General features: G+C 39.9%; 1 protein-coding gene across 1 annotated transcript in view; it reads right to left on the minus strand.

Annotated features, from left to right (window-relative positions):
* Window positions 1-25,636, minus strand: part of PRKAG1 (protein kinase AMP-activated non-catalytic subunit gamma 1) — a 132,541-nt gene extending 106,905 nt beyond the window's left edge. Inside the window, exons 1-6 of the mRNA XM_053708072.1 lie at window positions 25,601-25,636; window positions 25,205-25,259; window positions 25,016-25,122; window positions 24,852-24,933; window positions 24,712-24,770; window positions 14,825-14,870 (exon numbers count right to left, since the gene is read on the minus strand). Coding sequence (XP_053564047.1) covers window positions 14,825-14,870; window positions 24,712-24,770; window positions 24,852-24,933; window positions 25,016-25,120 — 292 coding nt within the window. The 5' untranslated portion in view covers window positions 25,121-25,122; window positions 25,205-25,259; window positions 25,601-25,636. The remainder of the gene's footprint in view (window positions 1-14,824; window positions 14,871-24,711; window positions 24,771-24,851; window positions 24,934-25,015; window positions 25,123-25,204; window positions 25,260-25,600) is intronic.
* Between the last annotated feature and the right edge of the window lie 1,218 nt (window positions 25,637-26,854).

The following is a 26,854-nucleotide window of genomic DNA, read 5'->3' on the forward strand; positions in this document are numbered from 1 at the left end:
AGGTAATCACAGAGGAAAAAAGTGTATTAATATAACCCTGTTGACTGTGCAAAACTGGGGAATAGGTAATAAAGGGATTATTTATCTTTATAAACAAACATTTTGGAGTTGACCATCCCCTTAAATGAAGTGTTTGCTTGTATTTGGGCTTACTCAAGTATCAGATGCTCACAGCTTTATTGATGACATTCCTCCAAAAGCATGAAAAGAACAAAAAAAACATTTATTTTTTTTAACTATATTTGTGAAAGTGTACAAGTGTGGGGACACAACACGTTCCATATTCAGCTAGTCTAATTGCGTAGAGGGACAAATATTTTTTTTTATGGCTTATCCACACTTGAACTCTAGGACTTAAAGGGTCATTAAGATGACGTGCACAACTACAAATAAATAGTAACTACTCACTATGTTATTGCATTTCATCCTGCATCTCTTTTTAAATCAGTTCTCCTGTTTTAATAACTTAAAGGTGCCAGATACTGAAGCTCTGCCTATATCTTGGAGGCCATGTATTCTCACAGTGACAGAAGCTGTGCACACTTGCTTATCAGTGATATAGTCTACTTTTTTACAGCTGTATAATGTGCTTCAGGTTAGTGTGCATGATGCATCATATGAGCTTTACATTTATTTATTTTTTACACAGATTTAGTTACACAATAATATAGAGCAATGCAGCCACAGCAATCTGGAGCACATTATAAAGCTGTAAAAAAATAGGAAATGTATTATATGTGATTGCGCACAGCTTCTGTCACAGGCTGCGAGAATACTTGAGTTCCAAGATGGCAGCTCCCAGTACAAAGAGGAGGAGCTTCAGTATCTAGCACCTTTATTAAAACAGGAGAAGGAATTTGAAAAGAGCTGCAGGAACAGGATTTAATACAATCACATAGTGAGTAGTAGCCATTCTAGGGTAGCTGTGCCCAGCAGTTTAATGTTACATTAAATACACATTTTCTAAGAACATGGAACCTCTTGTGGAGTAAAACATCTTGCTGAAATTGATGTTCAAAACAAACACATCCAGCTGAGCAAAGTGACAGTGTGGTTAAGACTGGCCTTATAAAAGCTACATTCTGCAGCTTATGTACGCAAACACATGCAAACCATCTCATATGGTATTTTAAGGGACATGAAATCCCAAAAAATGATTTAATGATTTAGATAGAGAATACAATTTTAAATAACTTTCCAATTTAATTCTGTTATCCGATTTGCTTCATTCTCTTGGTATCCTTTGTTGAAGAAGCACCATGCACTACTGGAAACTAGCTGAATGCATTGGGAAATCCAGTAACATGAGGCATATATGTGCAGCCACCAATCAGCAGCTCCTGACCTGAGTCTACCTAGGTATCTATTTCAATAAAGGATATCAAGAGAACAAAAATTAAATAATAGAAGTAAATTGGGAAGTTGATTAAAATAACATGAGCTATCTGAATCATGAGAGAGAAAATTTGTGTTTTTATGTCCCTTTAAGTACATAGAAGAAAAGATGTTGGGTAAAATCATAATTTATGCTTACCAGATCATTTCTTTTCCTTCCTGGCAGGGAGAGTCCACAACTTAATTCCTTACTGTTGGGAAATACAACACCTGGCCACCAGGAGGAGGCAAAGACACCCCAGCCAAAGGCTTAAATACCCCTTCCACTATCCCCCAGTCATTTTGCCGAGGGAACAAGGAAAAGTAGGAGAAACATCAGGGTATAAAGGTGCCAGAAGAAATAATATGAAAAAGGGAGCGGCCCTTTTAGAAAAAAAAAAAATACCGGCAGGGTCGTGGACTCTCCCTGCCAGGAATGAAAGGAATTTATCTGGTAAGCATAAATTATGATTTACTTCCATAAGGCAGGGAAAGTCCACAACTTTATTCCCTACTGTAGGGAAAACCATACCCAAGCTCCAGAGGACACTGAATGAAAAAACGGGAGGGAACAAAAAAAAGAGGCAGATCCTATTCTGAGTACACCACAGCCTGCAAAACTTTTCTCCCGAAAGCTGCTTCAGCTGATGCAAACACATCAAACTTGTAAAATTTAGAAAAAGTGTGTAAGATGGACCAGGTAGCCGCCTTACAAATCTGATCCATAGAGTCTTCGTTCTTAAAAGCCCAGGAGGAAGCCACTGCTCTAGTGGAATGAGCCGGTATCCTCTCAGGAGGTTGTCGCTCCGCTGTCTCATAAGCTAAGCGGATGACACTCCTCATCCAGAAAGATAGGGAAGTCATAGTAGCCTTCTGCCCCGTATAGATGACAAACAGAGGAAGATTGTCTGAATTCCTTAGTAGCCTAAAGATAGAACTTCAAGGCACAAACCACATCCAGATTGTGAAGAAAGCGTTCCTTCGCTGAAGGAGGATTAGGACACAAGGAAGGAACAACAATTTCTTGATTGATGTTACGGTCAGACTACACCCTAGGGAGGAACCCTAATTTAGTACGTAAAATCGCCTTATCAACATGAAAAATAAGATAAGGGGAAATCACATAGTAAAGCAGAAATCTCAGAAACTCAGAGGTAATAGCCAGCAAAAAAAATTTAATGTCAACAGTATGCATAGACTCAAATGAAGCCTGCTGCAAAACACTAAGAACAAGATTTAGGCTCCAAGGCAGGGCCCCAGATCTAAACACAGGTCTGATCCTAGCCAGAGCCTTAACAAAGGACTGCACATCCGGAAGCTCAGCCAATCTCTTGTGTAGTAATACCGACAGGGCCGATATCTGTCCCTTCAGGGAACTAGCAGATTGACGCTTCTCCAGTCCATCCTGGAGAAAAGATACAATTCTGGCAACCCTAAACTTATGCCAGGAAAAGCCACGCTCTTCACACGAGTACAAGTAAGCCCTCCACACTTTATGGTAGCTATGACGAGTAACTGGCTTACGAGCTTGAACCAGTGTGTCAATAACACTCTGAGAACCCTCTCTTGGCTAAGACTAAGCGTTCAATCTCCATGCAGTCAGCCTCAGAGAATATAGATTTTGATGAACAAAGGGACCCTGTATCAGCAGATCTCTGCAACAAGTTAACCTCCACTGACATCCCCACCAGATCCGCAAACCACGTCCTTCGCGACCACAATGGAGAAATCAGAATCACTTGCTCCTGCTTGATGCGACCCACCACACGAGGGAGAAGCGGTAATGGAGGAAAAAGATATACGAGTCTGAACCTCCATGGTACTAATGGAGCATCTATCAATTCCGCCTGAGGATCCCTCGACCCGTACCTGAGTAGCTTGGTATTGAGGAGGGATGCCATGAGATCTATCTTCGGCGTCTCCCATATTTCTGCAAAAACCTCGGGTGGAGAGACCATTCCCCTGGGTGAAAGGATTGTCTGCTGATGAAGTCCGCTTCCCAGTTGTCCACACCTGTAATGTGGATTGCTGACAGCGTACATCCTCCCACTCTAGTATCTGAGATATTTCTCTCATCGCCAAGGAACTTCTCGTTCCCCCTGATGGTTGATGTAGGCAACCAATGTTATATTGTCTGATTGGAATCAGATAAACTGGGACGAACCCAGAAGGGGCCAAGCCTTCAAGGCATTGAAGATTGCCCGGAGTTCCAAAATATTGATCGGATGGGAGGACTCCTCCTGAGTCCACAGACCTTGTGCCTTTTTGGCACCCCAGCCGGAAAAGCTTGCGTCCGTAGTCACAATCTCCCAGCACGGTCTCAAGAAGCACGTGCCTTGGGACAGATGATCTGGACAGAGCCACAGAGAGAGCGAGTCTCTCGACAGGTTGTCCAGCGCAATCTGTTGAAACAGATCTGAATGGTCGCCGTTCCATTGTCTCAGCATGCATAGTTGTAAGGGTCTGAGATGTAATTTGGCAAAAGAAATGATGTCCATACAGGAAACCACGAGTTCGATCACCTCCATACAATGAGCCACTGAGGGTCTCGAGGAGGCCTGGAGGGCAAGACATGCAGAAATTAGCTTGCAACGTCTCTGATCTGAGAGGAATATTCTCATGGATATGGAGCCTATTATTGTTCGCAGGAAATTCACCCTTGTACTTGGAGTAAGAGAACTCTTTTCCAAGTTTATCTTTCATTCATGTGATCGAAGAAACTTGAGAAGAGACTCTGAATGTTCTTCCTCTAGACGAAAAGATGGTGCCTGTACCAATATATTGTCCAGGTAAGGCACTACTGCAATAACTTGTGTTCTGGCAACGGCTAGAAGAGCCCCCAGAACCTTTGAAAGCAGTAGCAGTAGCTAGGCCAAACGGAAGAGGTATGAACTGGAAGTGCTGGTCCAGAAAAGCAAACCTCACGAACTGAAAATGTTCCCTGTGAATCAACACGTGAAGGTATGCATCCATCAGGTCTATTGTGGTCATAAACTGTCCTTCCAGAACCAGAGGAAAGATTGACCGTATTGTCTCCATCTTGAAAGAGGGTGACTTGCTTCACCATCCTTCCACAAAGGCAAAGTTTGTAAAAACTAAGGTGTGAGTGAGGTGGGAGGTGTATTTATAGGCATTTTGAGGTTTGGGAAACTTTGCCCCCTCCTGGTAGGAATGTATATCCCATACATCACTAGCTCATGGACTCTTGCCACATGAAATAAATCTTCCCCTTGAAAGAAAGAGAAAGGAGTCTGGATTTGGAAGTCATATCCGCAGACCAAGACTTTAACCAGAGGGCCCGGTGGGCTAGGACCGCAAAGCCAGAAGCCTTTGCATTTATGCGAATAATCTGCATATTCGCGTCACAGATGAAGGAGTAAGCAATTCTCAGAGCCTTAATTCTCTCCTGAATATCCTCGAGGGCAGTCTCCACCTGAATGAGCTCCGACAGAGAGTGTTGCACCAGTAGGTAGCTGCTCCAGCAACCGTGGCTACAGCTGCCGCTGGTTGAAATAAAAACCCTGTATGTTGAAACATCTTCCTCAGAAAGGTTTTTCTTATCCATAGGCTCTCTAAAAGAGGAACTATCCTCCAGGGGTATAGTAGTACGCTTAGCCAGCGTAGAAATAGCGCCATCCACCATAGGGATGGAGCTCTATAGGTCTAATTGAGAGTCTGAGACCGGGAATAATTTTTTAAAAGTAGACTAGGGGGAAAAAAGAAGTTCCTATTCTTTCCTATTCGTTACTAATAATGTTCGCCATCTTAACTGGCACAGGAAAAGTCTGAGGGACCTTCCTGTCTTCATAAACCCTGTCTAATTTAGGGATCTTAGGTTCCTCAGGAACCTCTAGCGTAGACAGAACCTCCTTTAGATTTAAAATTGAGCATCAGCTGAAGGAGGTTTAGAAACTGAATTCTCCGACCCAGAAAGTTCACCCTACAGAGGTTAACTCCTCCTCGGATAGCTGGGACATAGTAGCTAAATCCGACAAATATTTAGATTACTAAGTCAAGAGAACTATGTTTAACCTTTCTCTTGCGTTTGTTAGAGCGAGGTAAGGCACTCAGGGCCGCAGACACCGCCGATTGTAACTGCGCGGTAAAGTCTGCAGGAAAAAAGCCCCCTCCAGATGGAGGATTAGTTGAGCTGCAGGGAACTGCATGTGGAGTGGTTAGGGTAGAAAGGGTAGTAATCTCTCGGGACCCAGATTTCTGAGAGGTAGACGGCTCAGAGGGGCTTATAACGCTATGAGTATTAAGCAGGCTTGTCTCCCTACTTAGACTTTAGAACAGTGCTTAAGCAAATGGAACAAAATTGAGCAGGCGGGCAAACCACCGCCTCCTCACAATATAAACAGAATTATTAATCATTACAGAAAGAGTGGAACCTTTAATGTAATAGAGTCCTCCATAGCTAGATATATTCACAGAAGGACAGACAAAAAGTAAACACTTTATTTAAAAAAACGACACCGCTGGGGCACTCACCACCTCCTAGACCCAGGCAGCTAACAGAGAAAACGAAAGGTGGTAGTAAGGGCGCTCAGAGCTTAAGATATCTCTAAAGATTAGCAGAGAAAACGCTCTCCTTAGGAGCGATGTTCGCAGCAAGATTGTAGGAAAAACAAAAAGGCCGCACCTGGTCACGTAGTTCGTAGAACAGGACTTCCCCTGCTATGAAAAAGGCGCCAAGCTATTATGAGCTGCGCAACACACAAAAAACAAAAGTGAAAGTTGTTTGTTCCAAGCCAAACGCACACAGTCTATGAACCCAAAAACTCTCACATAAAAGCAGTTATAAATAACCCCTTACTGTTCAAATAATTTCCCTGAAGGAGATATTAACCCTTGATCCTATCGAGGCATAAAGGAGCCACACTGTGACCCTGTATAGCAATGTATACAATGCCTTGCAAAAGTATTCACTTTTTCGTGTTTTGTTGCCTCACAACCTGGAATTAACATGGATTGTTTGAGGATTTGCATCATTTAATTTACAGAACATCCCCACAACTTTGAAGATATTTTTTTTTATATATATATATATATATATATATATATATATATATATATATATATATATATATATATCAAATTGTTTTTTATTGAGGTAAAATTGGAATATAATTTTACATGCAGGTAAAAGTCCTGGAAGTCTCCAATGGTTACAAGGGACAAACCAGGAAGTCATTGAGGAGCAAGTACAGAATATTATTAGTAACAGCGATTACAAAACATTGAATAACAAGTGACCTTCTAAATATAGAACAGTAACATATTCGTACATAGCATGAATCTTAATTACCTCTTTTAGAAACTAAACTAAACATTTATAGATTTAGAGTAACTAAAATGGTCCTGTGTTATAAGCTTAAATTTAGTTAGTGTGTTTGAAGATTATGCCTTAGCCAATTCCAAATGCAACATATAAAGTATCGCATGGGATATGAAGCATTATGTGAATTGAGGTCCCGGATGGAAGCAGGGAGGACAACGACCAGTCTCGTCGCAACGTTTTTTTTTTTATTGTGAAGCAAACAACAAATAGGACAAAATAACAGAAAAAGTCAATGTGCATAACTACTCACCCCCCGGACAGATAGCTCAGCATGCTAATGCACTGTGGCTGAGCTCTGTAGCAACCCGAGGGTTGCAGGTTCGATCCCCGGCAAGGTCCACTCAGCCTTTCATCCTTCCAAAGTCGATAAAATGAGCAGCGCCTTGAGATCCTTACGGGTGATTAGCCGCGCTTTACAAGTACCCAATACAATACAATACTTTCTAGAGCCACTTTTTGCAGCAATCACACCTCCAAGTTGATTTGGATAAGTCTCTATTAGCTTGCCACAATCTTACCACTGGAATTTTTGCCCATTCCTCCTTGCAAAACTGCTCCAGCTCCTTCAAGTTGGATGGTTTGCGCTTGTGAACAGCAATCTTTAAAGGGACAGTTTACTCAAAAAAATTCTCCCCTTTAATTTGTTCCCAATGATCCACTTTACCTGCTGGAGTGTATTAAATTGTTTACAAGTAGCTCCTTTACCCTTATATTGGCATTTGAAATTGTTAATTTAGCATGTGGTATCCCCACCTATTCTGAAAGTTTGTGGCCGCGCGTACCAGCTATAGATAAGCTTTGTAAACACAGCTAGCAGAAGAAATTACACTCCCAGTGTGATAAAGCAGAGATAAGGTAATAAAAACATAATTTATGCTTACCTGATAAATTCCTTTCTTCTGTTGTGTGATCAGTCCACGGGTCATCATTACTTCTGGGATATTATCTGCTCCCCTACAGGAAGTGCAAGAGGATTCACCCAGCAGAGTTGCTATATAGCTCCTCCCCTCTACGTCACCTCCAGTCATTCGACCAAAGACCAACGAGAAAGGAGAAACCAAGGGTGTAGTGGTGACTGAATTATAATTTAAAAAATATGCACCTGCCTTAAAAACAGGGCGGGCCGTGGACTGATCACACAACAGAAGAAAGGAATTTATCAGGTAAGCATAAATTATGTTTTCTTCTGTTATGTGTGATCAGTCCACGGGTCATCATTACTTCTGGGATACCAATACCAAAGCAAAAGTACACGGATGACGGGAGGGATAGGCAGGCTCATTATACAGAAGGAACCACTGCCTGAAGAACCTTTCTCCCAAAAATAGCCTCCGAAGAAGCAAAAGTGTCAAATTTGTAAAATTTGGAAAAAGTATGAAGCGAAGACCAAGTTGCAGCCTTGCAAATCTGTTCAACAGAGGCCTCATTCTTAAAGGCCCAAGTGGAAGCCACAGCTCTAGTGGAATGAGCTGTAATTCTTTCAGGAGGCTGCTGTCCAGCAGTCTCATAGGCTAAACGTATTAAGCTACGAAGCCAAAAAGAGAGAGAGGTAGCAGAAGCTTTTTGACCTCTCCTCTGTCCAGAATAAACGACAAACAGGGAAGAAGTTTGGCGAAAATCTTTAGTTGCCTGCAAGTAGAACTTGAGGGCACGAACTACATCCAGATTGTGTAGAAGACGTTCCTTCTATGAAGAAGGATTTGGACACAAGGATGGAACAACAATCTCTTGATTGATATTCCTGTTAGTGACTACCTTAGGTAAGAACCCAGGTTTAGTACGCAGAACTACCTTGTCTGAGTGAAAGATCAGATAAGGAGAATCACAATGTAGGGCTGATAACTCAGAGACTCTTCGAGCCGAGGAAATAGCCATTAAAAATAGAACTTTCCAAGATAACAATTTTATATCAATGGAATGAAGGGGTTCAAACGGAACACCCTGTAAAACGTTAAGAACTAAGTTTAAACTCCATGGCGGAGCAACAGTTTTAAACACAGGCTTGATCCTAGTTAAAGCCTGACAAAAAGGCTTGGATGTCTGAATTTTCTGACAGACGCCTGTGAAACAAGATGGACAGAGCTGAAATCTGTCCCTTTAATGAGCTAGCCGATAAACCCTTTTCTAAACCTTCTTGTAGAAAAGACAATATCCTAGGAATCCTAACCTTACTCCAGGAGTAATCTTTGGATTCACACCAGTATAGGTATTTACGCCATATTTTATGGTAAATCTTTCTGGTAACAGGCTTCCTAGCCTGTATCAGGGTATCAATAACCGACTCAGAAAAACCACGTTTTGATAAAATCAAGCGTTCAATTTCCAAGCAGTCAGCTTCAGAGAAGTTAGACTTTGATGTTTGAATGGACCCTGAATCAGAAGGTCCTGTCTTAGAGGTAGAGACCAAGGCGGACAGGATGACATGTCCACTAGATCTGCATACCAAGTCCTGCGCGGCCATGCAGGCGCTATTAGAATCACTGATGCTTTCTCCTGTTTGATTTTGGCAATCAATCGAGGAAGCAGCGGGAAGGGTGGAAACACATAAGCCATCCTGAAGTTCCAAGGTGCTGTCAAAGCATCTATCAGAACCGCTCCCGGATCCCTGGATCTGGATCCGTAGCGAGGAAGTTTGGCGTTCTGGCGAGACGCCATGAGATCTATCTCTGGTTTGCCCCAACGTTGAAGTATTTGGGCAAAGACCTCCGGATGAAGTTCCCACTCCCCCGGATGAAGAGTCTGGCGACTCAAGAAATCCGCCTCCCAGTTCTCCACTCCCGGGATGTGGATTGCTGACAGATGGCAAGAGTGAGACTCTGCCCAGCGAATTATCTTTGATACTTCTATCATTGCTAGGGAGCTTCTTGTCCCTCCTTGATGGTTGATGTAAGCTACAGTCGTGATGTTGTCCGACTGAAACCTGATGAACCCCCGAGTCTTTAACTGGGGCCAAGCTAGAAGGGCATTGAGAACTGCTCTCAATTCCAGAATGTTTATTGGCAGGAGACTTTCCTCCTGACTCCATTGTCCCTGAGCCTTCAGAGAATTCCAGACAGCGCCCCAACCTAGAAGGCTGGCGTCTGTTGTTACAATTGTCCAGTCCGGCCTGCTGAACGGTATCCCCCTGGACAGATGTGGCCGAGAAAGCCACCATAGAAGAGAGTTTCTGGTCTCTTGATCCAGATTCAGAGTGGGGGACAAATCTGAGTAATCCCCATTCCACTGACTCAGCATGCACAATTGCAGCGGTCTGAGATGTAGGCGTGCAAAGGGAACTATGTCCATTGCTGCTACCATTAAGCCGATCACCTCCATGCATTGAGCTACTGACGGGAGTTGAATGGAATGAAGGACACGGCATGCATTTAGAAGCTTTGTTAATCTGTCTTCTGTCAGATAAATCTTCATTTCTACAGAATCTATAAGAGTCCCCAAGAATGGAACTCTTGTGAGAGGAAAGAGAGAACTCTTCTTTTCGTTCACTTTCCATCCGTGCGACCTTAGAAATGCCAGAACTAACTCTGTATGAGACTTGGCAGTTTGAAAGCTTGAAGCTTGTATCAGAATGTCGTCTAGGTACGGAGCTACCGAAATTCCTCGCGGTCTTAGTACCGCCAGAAGGGCACCCAGAACCTTTGTAAAGATTCTTGGAGCCGTAGCCAATCCGAATGGAAGGGCTACAAACTGGTAATGCCTGTTTAAGAAGGCAAACCTTAGATACCGGTAATGATCTTTGTGAATCGGTATGTGAAGGTAAGCATCCTTTAAATCCACTGTGGTCATGTACTGACCCTCTTGGATCATGGGTAAGATTGTCCGAATAGTTTCCATTTTGAACGATGGAACTCTTAGGAATTTGTTTAGGATCTTTAAATCCAAGATTGGCCTGAAAGTTCCCTCTTTTTTGGGAACCACAAACAGGTTTGAGTAAAACCCTTGTCCTTGTTCCGACCGCGGAACCGGATGGATCACTCCCATTAATAATAGATCTTGTACACAGCGTAGAAACGCGTCTTTCTTTATTTGGTTTGTTGACAACCTTGACAGATGAAATCTCCCTCTTGGGGGAGAGGATTTGAAGTCTAGAAGGTATCCCTGAGATATGATCTCTAGCGCCCAGGGATCCTGGACATCTCTTGCCCAAGCCTGGGCGAAGAGAGAGAGTCTGCCCCCCACTAGATCCGGTCCCGGATCGGGGGCCCTCGGTTCATGCTGTCTTTGGGACAGCAGCAGGTTTACTGGCCTGCTTGCCCTTGTTCCAGGACTGATTAGGCTTCCAGCCTTGTCTGTAACGAGCAACAGCTCCTCCCTGTTTTGGTGCAGTGGAAGTTGGCGCTGCTCCTGCTTTGAAATTCCGAAAGGGACGAAAATTAGACTGTCTAGCCTTAGCTTTGGCTTTGTCTTGAGGTAGAGCGTGGCCCTTACCTCCTGTAATGTCAGCAATAATTTCTTTCAAACCGGGCCCAAATAAAGTTTGCCCCTTGAAAGGTATACTAAGTAATTTGGACTTAGAAGTTACATCAGCCGACCAGGATTTTAGCCACAGCGCTCTGCGTGCCTGAATGGCGAATCCTGAATTCTTAGCCGTAAGTTTGGTTAAATGTACTACGGCCTCCGAAATGAATGAATTAGCTAGTTTAAGGACTCTAAGCCTGTCCGTAATGTCGTCCAGCGTAGCTGAACTAAGGTTCTCTTCCAGAGACTCAATCCAAAATGCTGCCGCAGCCGTGATCGGCGCGATGCATGCAAGGGGTTGTAATATAAAACCTTGTTGAATAAACATTTTCTTAAGGTAACCCTCTAATTTTTTATCCATAGGATCTGAAAAAGCACAGCTATCCTCCACCGGGATAGTGGTACGCTTAGCTAAAGTAGAAACTGCTCCCTCCACCTTAGGGACCGTTTGCCATAAGTCCCGTGTGGTGGCGTCTATTGGAAACATCTTTCTAAATATTGGAGGGGGTGAGAACGGCACACCGGGTCTATCCCACTCCTTAGTAACAATTTCAGTTAATCTCTTAGGTATAGGAAAAACGTCAGTACTCGCCGGTACCGCAAAGTATTTATCCAACCTACACATTTTCTCTGGTATTGCAACAGCGTTACAATCGTTGAGAGCTGCTAAGACCTCCCCTAGTAATACACGGAGGTTTTCCAATTTAAATTTAAAATTTGAAATATCTGAATCCAATCTGTTTGGATCAGAACCGTCACCTACAGAATGAAGCTCTCCGTCCTCATGCTCTGCAAGCTGTGACGCAGTATCAGACATGGCCCTAGAATTATCAGCGCACTCTGTTCTCACCCCAGAGTGATCACGCTTGCCTCTTAGTTCTGGTAATTTAGCCAAAACTTCAGTCATAACAGTAGCCATATCTTGTAATGTTATCTGTAATGGCTGCCCAGATGTACTAGGCGCCATAATATCACGCACCTCCCGGGCGGGAGATGCAGGTACTGACACGTGAGGCGAGTTAGTCGGCATAACTCTCCCCTCGCTGTTTGGTGAAATTTGTTCAATTTGTACAGATTGGCTTTTATTTAAGGTAGCATCAATACAGTTAGTACATAAATTTCTATTGGGCTCCACCTTGGCATTGGAACAAATGACACAGGTATCTTCCTCTGAATCAGACATGTTTAACACACTAGCAATAAACATGCAACTCGGTTACAATTTTATTTAATAAAAACGTACTGTGCCTCAAGAAGCACTAAACGATTAAATGACAGTTGAAATAATGAACTGAAAAACAGTTATAGCATCACTCTTAACAAACAACACAACTTTTTAGCAAAGGTTTGTTCCCATTAGTAAAATAACACTAATTAAATTTTAAACAACGTTTTAAAACACAGTCACTATATAAGTCTCACAGCTCTGCTGAGAGAATCTACCTCCCTTCAAAGAAGTTTGAAGACCCCTGAGTTCTGTTAGAGATGAACCGGATCATGCAGAAAAACTGACTGGAAATTTTTGATGCGTAGCAAAGAGCGCCAAAAACGGCCCCTCCCTCTCACACACAGCAGTGAGAGAGAAACGAAACTGTCATAATTAACACAAGCAAACTGCCAAGTGGAAAATAATGCCCAAATACTTATTCACTCAGTACCTCATTAATGCAAACGATTCTACATTCCAGCAAAAACGTTTAACATGAAAAATACCTAATAAAAGGTTTAATGTACTTTTACAGAGTAATTCCGGTGAAATACCATCCCCAGAATACTAAAGTGTAGAGTATACATACATGTTCATTATAACGGTATGGCAGGATTTTTTCATCAATTCCATTCAGAAAATAACAACTGCGACATACCTCAATGCAGATTCAACTGCCCGCTGTCCCCTGATCTGAAGCTTTTACCTCCCTCAGATGGCCGAGAAACAGCAATATGATCTTAACTACTCCGGTTAAAATCATAAGAAAAACTCTGGTAGATTCTTCTTCAAACTCTGCCAGAGAGGTAATAACACGCTCCGGTGCTATTGTAAAATAACAAACTTTTGATTGAAGTTCTAAAAACTAAGTATAATCACCATAGTCCTCTCACACCTCCTATCTAGTCTTTGGGTGCAAGAGAATGATTGGAGGTGACGTAGAGGGGAGGAGCTATATAGCAACTCTGCTGGGTGAATCCTCTTGCACTTCCTGTAGGGGAGCAGATAATATCCCAGAAGTAATGATGACCCGTGGACTGATCACACATAACAGAAGAAATGTTCATTTTCCATTGTTCTCTCAAAGTATTGGTGATTGTTTTAAGGACAGATATAAGATAAAGAAGCAGGTATATGTGCACAATGTGATACAGTAATGAGATCTGATTATAACTACAAGCTCAACCTATTTTATTAGGCTGTGGCTTCAAAACACAAAATCAGAGCTTTAATATACAGAAATAAACCTTAAAAAGCTAATTTTCATACATTTTTACTCTGCAGTTGGTAAAAAAAAGCAATTGTAAACACATTAAGGGAAAAACTATTTTACAGTATACTGTCCCTTTAAGTCTGACCACAGATTTTCTATTGGATTGAGGTCTGGGCCTTGACTAGGCCATTCCAACACATTTACATGTTTCCCCTTAAACCGCTCAAGTGCTGCTTTAACAGTGTGTTTGGAGTCATTGTCCTGCTGGAAGGTGAACCTCCGTCCTAGCCTCAAATCACGCACAGAGTGGTACAGGTTTTGCTCAAGAATATCCCTGTATTTAGCACCATCCATCTTTCCCAGTCCCGGCTGCTGAAAAACATCCCCACAGCATGATGCTGCCACCACCATGTTTCACTGTGGGGATGGTGTTCTTTGGGTGATTTGATGTGTTGGGTACATATATATTTAAGCCTTTGGCTAGGGTGTCTTTGCCTCCTCCTGGTGGCCTGGTGTTGTATTTATTCTCAACAGTAAGGAATGAAGTCGTGGACTCTCCCTGCCTTATGGAAGGAAAACATAATTGTAACCAACTTAGGCCTATTTTCAATTGAGGTGGTAAAGTTTGGAACCCATTGAAAAAACATTTATCTCCATTAAAAAGTCTATGAAGATTTTTTATACCACCACCAGTTTCCAAACTTTACCACCTCAATGGAAACTAGGCCTTAGGCTGTGAAATTGCAATCCATACTAAACGAGCAAGCACTGCATATCCTGGGAACTCCAGCCTTTCTACTTTCAAGCTTTTATTTTAAAGTTTATTACAATTGTATCATCTTTATCTCCAGGGTGTTAAGGATGTTAGCTAATATTGCATGTGTAACTTGCGGTCATTCCCTGGTTTGGTTAAAGAAATGTTAAGTAGGTATTCACCATCTTAATGGACGTACGATTAATGAGAAAAAAGGGGAAGGTTTGGTGATGTTTCTTATTTGTTTTAACTAATCAGGATGTTTTTAACGTATAAAGGTCACTTTGAAATGAATGAACCCTAACTGTGATTACAGCTAAGGCTGAAACCTGTCAGTGGGTTTACTGAGTGACTGACCGTCATCTACACAATTTGTTGCAGCTGTGTTTTAAAGAAGTTGAATAAAGGCTATGTTTTATCGCTAGTACCGTTGCACCTCGCTACGTTTGTTTGCATATAATATCCTGGGAACACACTCACCTCTCCATGTCTCAATCTTATGCTCTTCCAGCTCATAGATCTGCACCTGTTTCAGAGAGTGTTCATTAGATAGAAGTTACTTCTGCATGTTAAAATATTTAATGAAATTAACAAGGGGTTGCTGAACACAGTGTAATCATTAGAAATATCCTCTGAGAGACAAGTCAGAAACTAAAATATTTTAGTTAAAACTTACAGTCTACATCCTACCCCCAACTTCATTTACTGATGAAGATGCATCTATATGAAAATCAAATTAAAGTTCATCCCTCAATCAATCAATTGGTGTTTAAAAAGATAGATAATCCCTTTATTAGCCATTCCTCAGTTTTTTATAGCCAACACTGTTATATTAAAGTGATGTTACACTTTCGTTTTTATAAAAATCAGATCTAGAATGTAAGTGATATTTTAGATGGAGTTTAATTCATCCGTTGTAATGAAGATGCACTATAACTTACTTTTTAATATAGATATGAAATTCAAATATACCGCACTCCGTCACCCACTTCAAAAGTCATTTTTTCTGTGAGCTAAAGGTTTGAATTGTTGTTTAATCAGCGCTCTCCCTATATGGCACTTTTGTTGTAGCTAGAGCATTGATTGCAGAACAATTCAAACTGTTAGCTCACAGAATATTTTACTTTTGAGGTGGGCGGCAAAGCATGGGGAATTTTAATTTTATATCTTATATTAAAAAGTTACAGCGCATCTTCATTACAACTGATGAATTAAACACCATCTAAAATATCACTAACATTCAGGATATAATTTTAAAAAGGGGAGAGTTTACTATCAATTTAATATACTTTTTACCTCTGTGATTAGCTTGTATATAAGCCTCTGTAGACTGCCCCCTTATTTCAGTTCTTTTCGCAGACTTGTATTTTAGCCATTCTGTGCTGACTCATAAATAACACCACATGCTTCTTGGAATAGGGAGAAACACCTCCCAGAGCCTTCAGGACACCACAACTTCTTACATATACCAAGTCAATTCCTGCATACTTATAATTTACACATAGGAAGGTGGGAAATTTTTGGAGGGTGAAAGGTGAAAGAGAATACACTAGTATTTTAGTCTAGTCATGCTAGATCAAATTAAACCTAGAAGACACACATTATTTAGTGTTAGATTAGGCCATTTGTCACCATAAATTGTGTTTTCTCATACTTTTAGGATGACAGCATATTCAGGTACTAGTAGACAGTACCAAATTAGACACTAGGCCTTAGATAGAGCCATTTACAAGAAATTCCAAAACCTGCTTCTGATAATGCAAAAACACTGACTTGATAAAACAGTGAAAGTGTGCATGGAAGACCAAATGGCTGCCTTGCAAAACTGAACAATGGAATATTTATCAACCTTGGCCTAGCAATGGTTTTGGTTTAATTATTTTCATCTTAAAAAGTATGCTGAAGTTAACTTCCCCATTTCTCTAAACAAGGGCATTTCAGAATGCAGGCTCCCCACTACCTCCGCACTATCAGAGCTCTGCCAATCGTCCTTGTCATTAAATTAGCATTACTTGAAGGTACACAACTTATCAGATACTACAGAATCTGTTTCTATTTAAACTGTTTTTAGTGAACATCTCAGGCAAATATATTTTCTACCTGTTTAAAAGGCCCTCTTTCATATCATGATAGAATATTTCTTGACTACATTATTCCTTTAAAGGGACAGTCTACACCAGAATTTTTATTGTTTTAAAAGATAGATAATCCCTTTATTACCCATTTCCCAGTTTTGCATAACTAACACATTTATAATAATATACTTTTAACCTCTATGATTATCTTGTATCTAAGCCTCTGCAAACTGCCCCTTTTTTCAGTTCTTTTGACAGACTTGCAGTCTAGCCAATCAGTGCCTGCTCCCAGATAACTTCTCGTGCACGAGCACAGTGTTATCTATATGAAATACGTGAACTAACACCCTCTAGTGGTGAAAAACTGTTAAAATGCAATCTGAAAGAGGTGGGCTTCAAGGTCTAAGAAATTAGCAAATTAACCTCCTAGATTAAGTTTTCAACTAAGAATACCAAGAGAACAAAGCAAAATTGGTGATAAAAGTAAATTGGAAAATTGTTTAAAATTACATGCTCTATATGAATCATGAAAGTTTATTTTGGCCTAGACTGTCCCTTTAAGTAAGTGCTAGATTAAGAGTGGCTCACTAATGGAAATAGTGCGCTTATATAGTTGAAAGTAAACACGGTTGCTTGAGCCAAATCGTTCAAGCTTATATTTAATGCTAGAGTCTCCTAGTCGTTAAGACATTAGGAACAAATTACAAGTTCATAATAGTGGATGACATTTTTGTTAGGAAATCGGCAATTTTGCATAAAACCGGAAAAGGGGCTTTTGAGTATCAGTCACTAAGATAAACATAGAATCCAAAAAAACATAATTTATGTAAGAACTTACCCGATAAATTAATTTCTTTCATAGTGGCAAGAGTCCATGAGCTAGTGACGTATGGGATATACATTCCTACCAGGAGGGGGCAAAGTTTCCCAAACCTCAAAATGCCTTTAAATACACCTCCCACCTCACTCATACCTTAGTTTGACGTGTAGCCAAGAAGTGAGGTGTAAAAGAAGGAGTAAAAAGCATACAAAAAGGGGAACTGGAAAAAATAAAGTGCTTTATACAAAAAATCATAACCACAAAAAATAGGGTGGGTCTCATGGACTGACTCTTGCCACTATGAAATAAATTAAGTTATCAGGTAAGTTCTTACATAAATTATGTTTTTTTTTATGTAAGTGGCAAGAATCCATGAGCTAGTGACATATGGAATGTAATACCCAAGATGTGGAAAACCACGAGTCACTAGAGAGGGAGGGATAAAATAACAGCTAAATCCGCTGAGAAATTAAATCCAAAATAATTAAGTTTTCTTTAAAAAATTTCCAAAAAACTCAAATCAAAAGGCATTAGAATCAAACTGAGACAACTGCCTGAAGAACCTTTCTACCAAAGACTGCTTCCGAGGAAGCAAACACATCAAAATGGTAAAATTTTGTAAAAGTATGCAAAGAAGACCAAGTTGCTGCTTTGCAAATTTGATCAACTGAAGCTTCATTCCTACAAGCCCAAGAAGTGGCAACTGATCTAGAAGAATGAGCTGTAATTCTCTGAGGCGGAGACTGCCCCGCCTCCAAATAAGCTTTGTGAATTAAAAGTTTCAACCAAGATGCCAAAGAAATGGCAGAGGTTTTCTGACCTTTCCTGGAACCAGAAAAAATAACAAATAGACTAGAAGTCTTTCTGAAATCTTTAGTAGCCTCAACATAATATTTCAAAGACCTTACCACATCCAAAGAATGTAGAGACCTTTCAAGAGTATTCTTAGAATTAGAACACAAAGAAGGAACAACTATTGATTCAGGTAAAAATTTTAATTAAGTCCGCAAAACAGCTTTATCTTGATGGAAAATCAGATAAGGAGACTCACAAGAGAGAGCAGATAATTCTGAAACTCTTCTAGCAGAAGAGATAGCCAAAAGAAATAACACTTTCCAAGAAAGTAGTTTAATATACAAAGAATGCATAGACTCAAAAGGAGGAGCCTACAAAATCTTTAAAACCAAATTGAGACTCCAAGGAGGAGAAATAGATTTAACAACAGGTTTGATATGAATCAAAGCCTGAACAAAACAGTGAATGTCAGGAAGTTTAGCAATGTTTCTATGAAATATGACAGAAAGAGCAGAAATTTGTCCTTTCAAAATATTTGCAGACAAACCCTTATCCAAACCATCCTGAAGAAACTGTAAAATCCTAGGAATTCTGAAAGAATGCCAGGAATAATTATGAGTGGAACACCATGAAATATAGGTTTTCCAAACTCGATAAATTTTCCTTGAAACAGATTTACGAGCCTGTACCATAGTGCTAATCACTGAGCCAGAGAAACTTCTATGACTAAGCACTAAGCATTCAATTTCCATGCCTTCAAATTTAGAAATTTGAGATCCTGATGGAAAAACGGTCCTTGAGACAGGTCTGGCCTTAAAGGAAGTGGCCAAGGCTAGCAACTAAACATCCGGAAAAGATCTGCATACCAAAACCTGTGAGGCCATGCTGGTGCAATCAGAAACACATGAGATTGTTCCATTATGATCTTGAGGATCACCCTTGGAAGAAGAACCAGAAGCAGAAAAATGTAAGCAGGTTGGTAAAACCAAGGAACTGCTAAGGCATCTACCATCTCCGCCTGAGGATCCCTGGACCTTGAAAGGAATCTGGGAAGCTTCTTGTTTAGACGAGAGACCATCAGATCTATTTCTGGAAGACCCCACATCTGTACAAGATGAAAAAACATCTGGATGGAGAGACCACTCCCCCAGATGAAAAATCTGACGGCTGAGATAATCCGCTTCCCAATTGTCTATACCTGGTATATGAATCGCAGATATTTGACAAGAGTTGGATTCCGCCCAAGAAAGTATCCAAGATACTTCTTTCATTGCTGAAGGACTGCGAGTCCCTCCTTGATGATTGACATATGCCTCTGTTGTGATATTGTCTGTTTGAAAACGAATGTAAAGTTCTTTCTTCAATAGAGGCCACCCCTGAAGAGTTCTGAAAATAGCACAGAGTTCTAAAATATTGATTGGTAACCTCACCTCTTGAGGTTTCCAAACCCCGTGTGCTGTCAGAGACCCCCAGACAGCTCCCCAACCTGTAAGACTTGCATCTGTTGTGATCACAGTCCAGATAGGACGGAAAAATGAGGCCCCTTGAATAATAAGGTGATTGTCCAACCACCAAGTCAGAGAGAGTTGAGTGCTGGGATTTAAGTATATCAGTTGCGATATGCGAGTATAATCCCTGCACCATTGGTGCAACATGCAGAGCTGTAAAGGCCTCATATGAAAACGAGCAAAGGGGATTGCGTCTGATACTGCAGTCATGAGACCTAAAACTTCCATGCACATAACCACTGAAGGGAATGATAGGTTTAGACAAGCTATAACTAACTTCATTTGTCTCTTGTCTGTCAGAGAAAGAGTCATGGACACTGAATCTATCTGGAAACCTAAAAAGGTGACACTTGTCTGAGGAATCAAGAAACTCTTTTGTAAATTGATCCTCCAACCATGTCTTTGAAGAAACTACACTAGTTGTTTCATGTGAGATTCTGCAAAATGAAAAGTGAGTTAGTACCAAGACATAAGGAAACACCGCAATACCCTGCTCTGTGATTACAGATAGAAGGGCATCAAGAACTTTTAAAAAGATTCTCGGAGCTGTCGTTAGGCCAAACGTAAGAGCGACAAATTGGTAATGCTTGTCTAGAAAAGAGAATCTCAGAAACTGATAGTTGTCTGGATGAATCGGAATATGAAGATAAGCGTCCTGTAAGTCTATTGTCACCATCTTGAAAGTTGGGACTCTTACAAAACGATTTAGAAATTCAGATCCAGAATTGGTCTGAACGAACCTTCTTTCTTTGGGACAATGAATAGATTTGAATAAAAACTCAAAACCCGCTCCTGCAGAGGAACTGGAACAATCATCCCTGAAAGCTCCAAGTTTGAAACGCATTTGCAAAAAGCCTGAGCCTTCACAGGGTTTGTTGGAACATGATAAAGAAATAATCTTCCCATGGGAGGTCTTATTCTGAAATCTATTCGATACCCCTGAGAAACAATATTCTGAATCCACTGGTTTTGAACAGAGACTGTCCAAATGTGTTGAAATAATTTCAATCTGCCCCCCCCCCCCCTAGTTAAACTGGATTGAGGGCCGCACCTTCAGGCAGTCTTAGAGGCTGGATTAAGTTTTTTGAAAGGCTTGGATTTATTCCAATTCGGAAATGATCTCCAATTAGAGCCAGAGGCCTTAGGGGAAGGAGAGTTTTTTTGTTCTCTATTCTGATGAAAGGAACGAAATTGGGAGCTTTAAATTTACCCTTAGATTTCTTATCTTGGGGCAGAAAAACTCCCTTTCCCCTGGTGATAGTGGCGATAATAGAACCCAATTAAGAACCAAATAAATTATTACCCTTAAATGATAGTAATCTAGATTTAGACACCATATCAGCAGTCCAAGATTTAAGCCATAAAGCTCTTCTAGTAAGAATAGCTAAAGACATAGATTTAATATCAATCTTAATGACATTAAATATAGCATCACAAATTAAATGATTAGCATGAAGTAAAAGAACTGTTGAGCTAAACTGTCCAACCAAAAAGTTGAAGCAGCAGCAACATCAGCCATAGAAATGGCAGATCTAAGAAGCCAGTATGTAAATATGCTTTTCTAAGATAGGATTCAATCTTCCTATCTAAAGGATCCTTAAAGGAAGTACTATCTTCCATAGGAATAGTAGTATGTTTGGCAAGAGTAGATATAGCCCCATCAACCTTAGGGACCTTTTCCCCAAAACTCTAAATTACCCACAGGTAAAGGTTATAGTTATTTAAACCTAGAAGAAGGGTTAAAAGAAGCACCAAGTTTAGACCATTCCTTAGTAAACATATGAAAGATAGCATCTGGAAAAGGAAAAACTTCAGTAGTAACCACAGAAGTTTTAAAAACAGAATTCAAACGTTTGCTATTCTTGTTATCAAGAGGACTAGATTCCTCAATACCCAAAGTAAACAATACTTCCTTTAATAAAGAACGAATATATTCAATCTGAGAAAGAAAGGTTGATTTATCAATTTCAGTCTCTGAAGTAGGATCCTCTGAGCCAGAGAAATCCTCATCAGCAGAAGATACTTCACTATGCTGTCTATCAATACAAACTTCATCAGATTTAAGAGAAGTTAGGACAGACCTTTTACGTTTATTTGAAGGCGAAATAGCAGTCATAGCCTTCTCTATGGCTGCAGCAATATAATCTTTTATATCTACAGGAATATCATGTACATTAGACTGTGAAGGTTTAACAGTAGATGTATTTGTACTTACAGAACCATTATCAGTATGTAATAATTTTTCAGAACAAGTGCCACATATTTGAGCTGAAGAAGTAAGATCAGCTAATTTACAACATACACACTTAGCTTTGGAAGAATTGTGTACAGGCAGCTTGATTCCTACAGTAACATCAGAGGCAGGATCAGTTTGAGACATCTTGCAAAATGTAACAAAAAAGAAAAAATAACATTTAAACAAAATATTCAATTTCCTCAAAATAGTTTCAGGAATGGGAAAAAAATGCGTATGATAACATTTTTATACAAAAGTAAAATCAAAAGCAAGCAACCTAGCCCTCTATGAATCAAATGAGAGCAGAGAGCAAAAGAGTGAGAGACTTAATATAACAAATTTTGGCGCCAAAAAGTGCGCAAATGCAGAGAAAACACACTTTTGGCGCCAAAGCTGAACAAATAAATTATGCGACTTGCGTCATAACAGGCGCGACTTTGCACCAAAAAAACTTGCGTCAAGAAAGTTGCAAGAAACAACGCGACTCGTGTCACGGTGGATGCGACTCTGCGTCAAAAAATTTTGCGCCAAAAATGTTGCAATAAAAAGTTACATTCTGCGTCATCGCGAGCCTAAGCCCATGACATTTTTGAAAAAAATCAGACTCCAAGTTAAAACTAACTGGAACCCCAGGTAAGCCTAAAAACTCCCATAAACATAATTTCCATGCTGAAATTGTTAGACTGCAAAGGGAAATACACAGACCTGACTCATGGCAAATATATACAATATACATTTAAAACTTTATAAGATAAAGTGCCAAACATAGCCGAGAGTGTCTTAAAAAATGATATATACTTACCAGAAGACACCCATCCACATATAGCAGACAGCCAAACCAGTACTGAAACATATCAGCAGAGGTAATGGTAGAGGAGTAAAATGTCGATCTGTAAAGGGAGGGAGCAGATGAATTCCTGCGACCGATTTACAGAGAGCCTTAGAATAGATTTCCCATAGGTGAAAACATGGCGTCACCCTTCACATCCCTCAGACAAACACTGTACTTTGTGAGGAACTGGACTTCAATATGCTTAGAAGCGCCTATCACAGAAGAAAATCAAGCACAACTTGCTTCACCACCTCCATGAGAGGCAAAGTTTGTAAAACTAAGGTATGTGTGAGGTGGGAGGTTTATTTATAGGCATTTTGAGGTTTGGGGGAACTTTGCCCCCTCCTGGTAGGAATGTACAGTGGATATAAAAAGTCGACACACCCCTGTTAAAATGTCTTGTTTCTGTGATGTAAAAAAATGAGACAAACATAAATCTTTTCAGAACTTCTTCCACCTTTAATGTGACCTATAAACCGTACAACTCAATTGAAAAACAAAGAAATGTTTTAGGTAGAGGGAATATAAAAATAAAATAATATGGTTGCATAAACTAATACTTTGTTGAAGCACCTTTTGATTTTTTTACAGCACTCAATCTTTTTGGGTATGAGTCTATCAGCATGGCACATTTTGACTTGGCAAGATTTGCCCACTCTTCTTTGTAACAACACTCCAAATCTGTCAGATTGCGAGGGCATGTCCTGTGCACAGCCCTCTTCAGATCACCCCACAGCCATTCCAAAACTTTAATCTTCTTCTGGTGAAGCCATTCCTTTGTTGATTTGGATGTATGCTTTGGGTCATTGTCATGCTGAAAGATGAAGTTCCTCTTCATGTTCAGCTTTCTAGCAGAAGCCTGAAGGTTTTGTGCCAATATTGACTGGTATTTAGAACTGTTCATATTCCCTCTAGCTTAACTAAGGCCCCAGTTCCAGCTGAAGAAAAACAGCCCCAAAGCATGATGCTGCCACCACCATGCTTCACTGTGGGTATGGTGTTCTTTTGGTGATGTGCAGTGTTGTTTTTGCGCCAAACATATCTTTTGGAATTATTACCAAAAAGTTCAACCTTGGTTTCATCAGACTATAATACCTTTTCCCACATGCTTTTGGGAGACTTCAGATGTGTTTTTGCAAAATGTAGCCTGGCTTGGATGTTTTTCTTCATAAGAAAAGGCTTTCGTCTTGCCACTCTACCCCATAGCCCAGACATATGAAGAATACGGGAGATTGTTGTCACATGTACCACACAGCCAATACTTGCCAGATATTCCTGCAGCTCCTTTAATGTTGCTGTAGGCCTCTTGGTAGCCTCCCAGACCAGTTTTCTTCTCGTCTTTTCATCAGTTTTGGAGGGACGTCCAGTTCTTGGTAATGTCACTGTTGTGCCATATTTTCTCCACTTGATGATGACTGTCTTCACTGTGTTTCATGGTATATCTAATGCCTTGGAAATTCTTTTGTACCCTTCTCCTGTCTGATACCTTTTAACAATGAGATCCCTCTGATGCTTTGGAAGCTCTCTGTGGACCATGGCTTTTGCTGTGGGATGCGACTAAGAAAATTTTCAGGAAAGGCCAACTAGAGTAGCTGAACTTTATTTGGTGTTAATCAGAGGCACTTTATATAATGGCAGGTGTATGCTGACTCCTATTTAACATGATTTTAAATGTGATTGCTTAATTCTGAACACAACCACATTATTTTTATTTTTTTCGTTTTCTTCCCTCAACCTAAATGATTTCAGTTTGTTTTTCAATTGAGTTGTACAGTTTGTAGGTCACATTAAAGGTGGAAAAAGTTTTGAAATTATTTATTTTTGTCTCATTTTTTTACATCACAGAAACCTGACATTTTAACAGTGGTGTGTAGACTTTATATCCACTGTATATCCCATATGTCACTAGCTCATGGACTCTTGCCACTTACATGAAGGAAACCAAAGACACAGGTGGATTTTGGAATTCCGGATTTGAGGATTTGTACCTGTATATGTACATACCACAAAAATGTAATTAGCTCTCTTCCTAACAGAAGTCAATCATTCAGTCTGCTGTCACACACTGAATATGGTACACTCCACCATAATATGTACTCACCAGAGAAGATTTGTAGTAGCGATGGAGGATGTTGATAAAGTCAGTGATTGTTAGCATTCCTATAACAAATGGAAAAATATCAGAACAAAGTTTTAAATGATAAAAAAGGGGTTACGATTGCCTGATCCCAGAACACATACCTACAAAGCTTTGCTTCTTGCTATCCCAGAGTGGTGCTGCTCTTACGCCATTGCTTACAAGAGCAAAGAAAGCTTTCTTTACCTGGGATGAAAGTTAAATTTAGACAGATAAATTTATATAAAGTGCATTATCTAATGGGTTTCTATAGATGTTGGTAGATTACCTGTAAGGAGGTATCAAACACTACAAGTTTGGAGCTGATAGGTATAATATCGTAGCATTTGTGGTTTTTCATGAACTGTGTGTAAACTTCATTGTCCGGTTCCATAACTAGGAATGAAGAGCGACTGAAATTAAGCTGTGTATATGTATGCACACATGATAAAACTTGTGGTAACTAAACAAATCTTACCTTCTGAAGGAGCCACACATTTTCCATCAGAATTTCTTTCTATTGCAACAGAACCCTACAATACAATAAACATTCAATTATTATTGTATAAATTGCGTGACATGGAACCTCTAATACATATTATATAGTGACTATACAAAATGCAGGACATACAGCAATAAAAAGCACTATGCATTCAGTATCAAGAAACACATTTATACACACAATTTTTGTGTTTGTGTGGGTTTATGTCTTAATTTTTTTGATTTATAAAAAGATGTATTTCTTCTGAGTTAATGCTGCTTAAACAGCATTCTTAAATAGTATCAGGGTACTGTGTGCTTGCCAATAAACCCCCAGATGAATACATTAAAACATGGTTCCTTCACTTTCCCATCACCTTGCTGCATAGCAAACCTTATTTAGAAGGATTTGTCCATCTCCTCCGGCTCTGTCTTCTATGCAATCCATTTCTGATAGACTAACTGAAAGTGAAGCTTGGTGAGTTGGCTGCCTTAGCCTACAGACTGTAAGCTATCCAAATAGCCTTCCCTGCATTTGCTTACATATAGAAGCTACTACAGTAAGACGGCCTTTACTATAAGCACAAAGGCATGTGAGGTAGCAAACTGCTCGAGAACAGACTGTACCCCCTCAGAACACTAACAGCATACTTAGTTTTACACCTGTTAGGACACAAGCTTCTCCATATACTTGAACCACCATGTGCAACAGAAACAGCTGAGCCAGTCAGCCAAATGTCTGATTAAGTATATAATAGCAGTATAGTATATACTATACTGCTATCTGACTTAACCTTTTATTGCCTAGTGAAACTGGCAAGGGAAGGAGACTTAGCCAGTATAGTTTATGAAGTCCACTGCATTTTTTTATAAGTCTTAAAATGGCAAATTCCATAGTGGATCCGGTTAATTGTATTGTTACCACAATATTTTGTGTTTGCCACTATGCATGGAACCTTTCTGTATACAAATTATATGAACTCTATTTAAGCACTGGGTATTGAGTAAAAATCTACCGTGGTTTGTAAAATGTTAATTAAAAGGGACGTGGAACCAAAACATTTTCTTTTATGATTCAGATAGAGCACATTATTTTAAATGGCTTTTCAATTTATTTCATTCTCTTGGTATCCTTTGGTGAAGAAAAAACAATGCACATGGGCAAGCCTAACACAAGGCATTTATGTTCAGCCACCAATCAGAAGCTCCTGAGCCTAATTAGGTATGCTTTTCAACAAAGGATACCAAGCAAAAATAAATAAAGTGACACTGTAACCAAAATTTTTCTTTCGTGATTCAGATTGAGCATGACATTTTAAGCAACTTTCTAATTTACTCCTATGATCAAATTTTCTTCATTCTCTTGGTATCTTTATTTGAAATGCAAGAATGTAAGTTTAGATGCCGGCCCATTTTTTGTGAACAACCTGGGTTGTCTTTGCTGATTGGTGGATAAATTCATCCACCAATAAAAAAGTGCTGTCCAGAGTGCTGAAACCAAAAAAAGCTTAGATGCCTTCTTTTTCAAATATAGATAGCAAGAGAACGAAGAAAAATAGATAATAGGAGTAAATTAGAAAGTTGCTTAAAATTGCAAGTTCTTTCTGAATTACAAAAGAAAAATTTTGGGTTCAGTGTCCCTTTAAAT

This window comes from Bombina bombina, chromosome 3 (genome assembly GCF_027579735.1).
Source record: "Bombina bombina isolate aBomBom1 chromosome 3, aBomBom1.pri, whole genome shotgun sequence".
NCBI classification, from domain to species: Eukaryota; Metazoa; Chordata; class Amphibia; order Anura; family Bombinatoridae; genus Bombina; species Bombina bombina.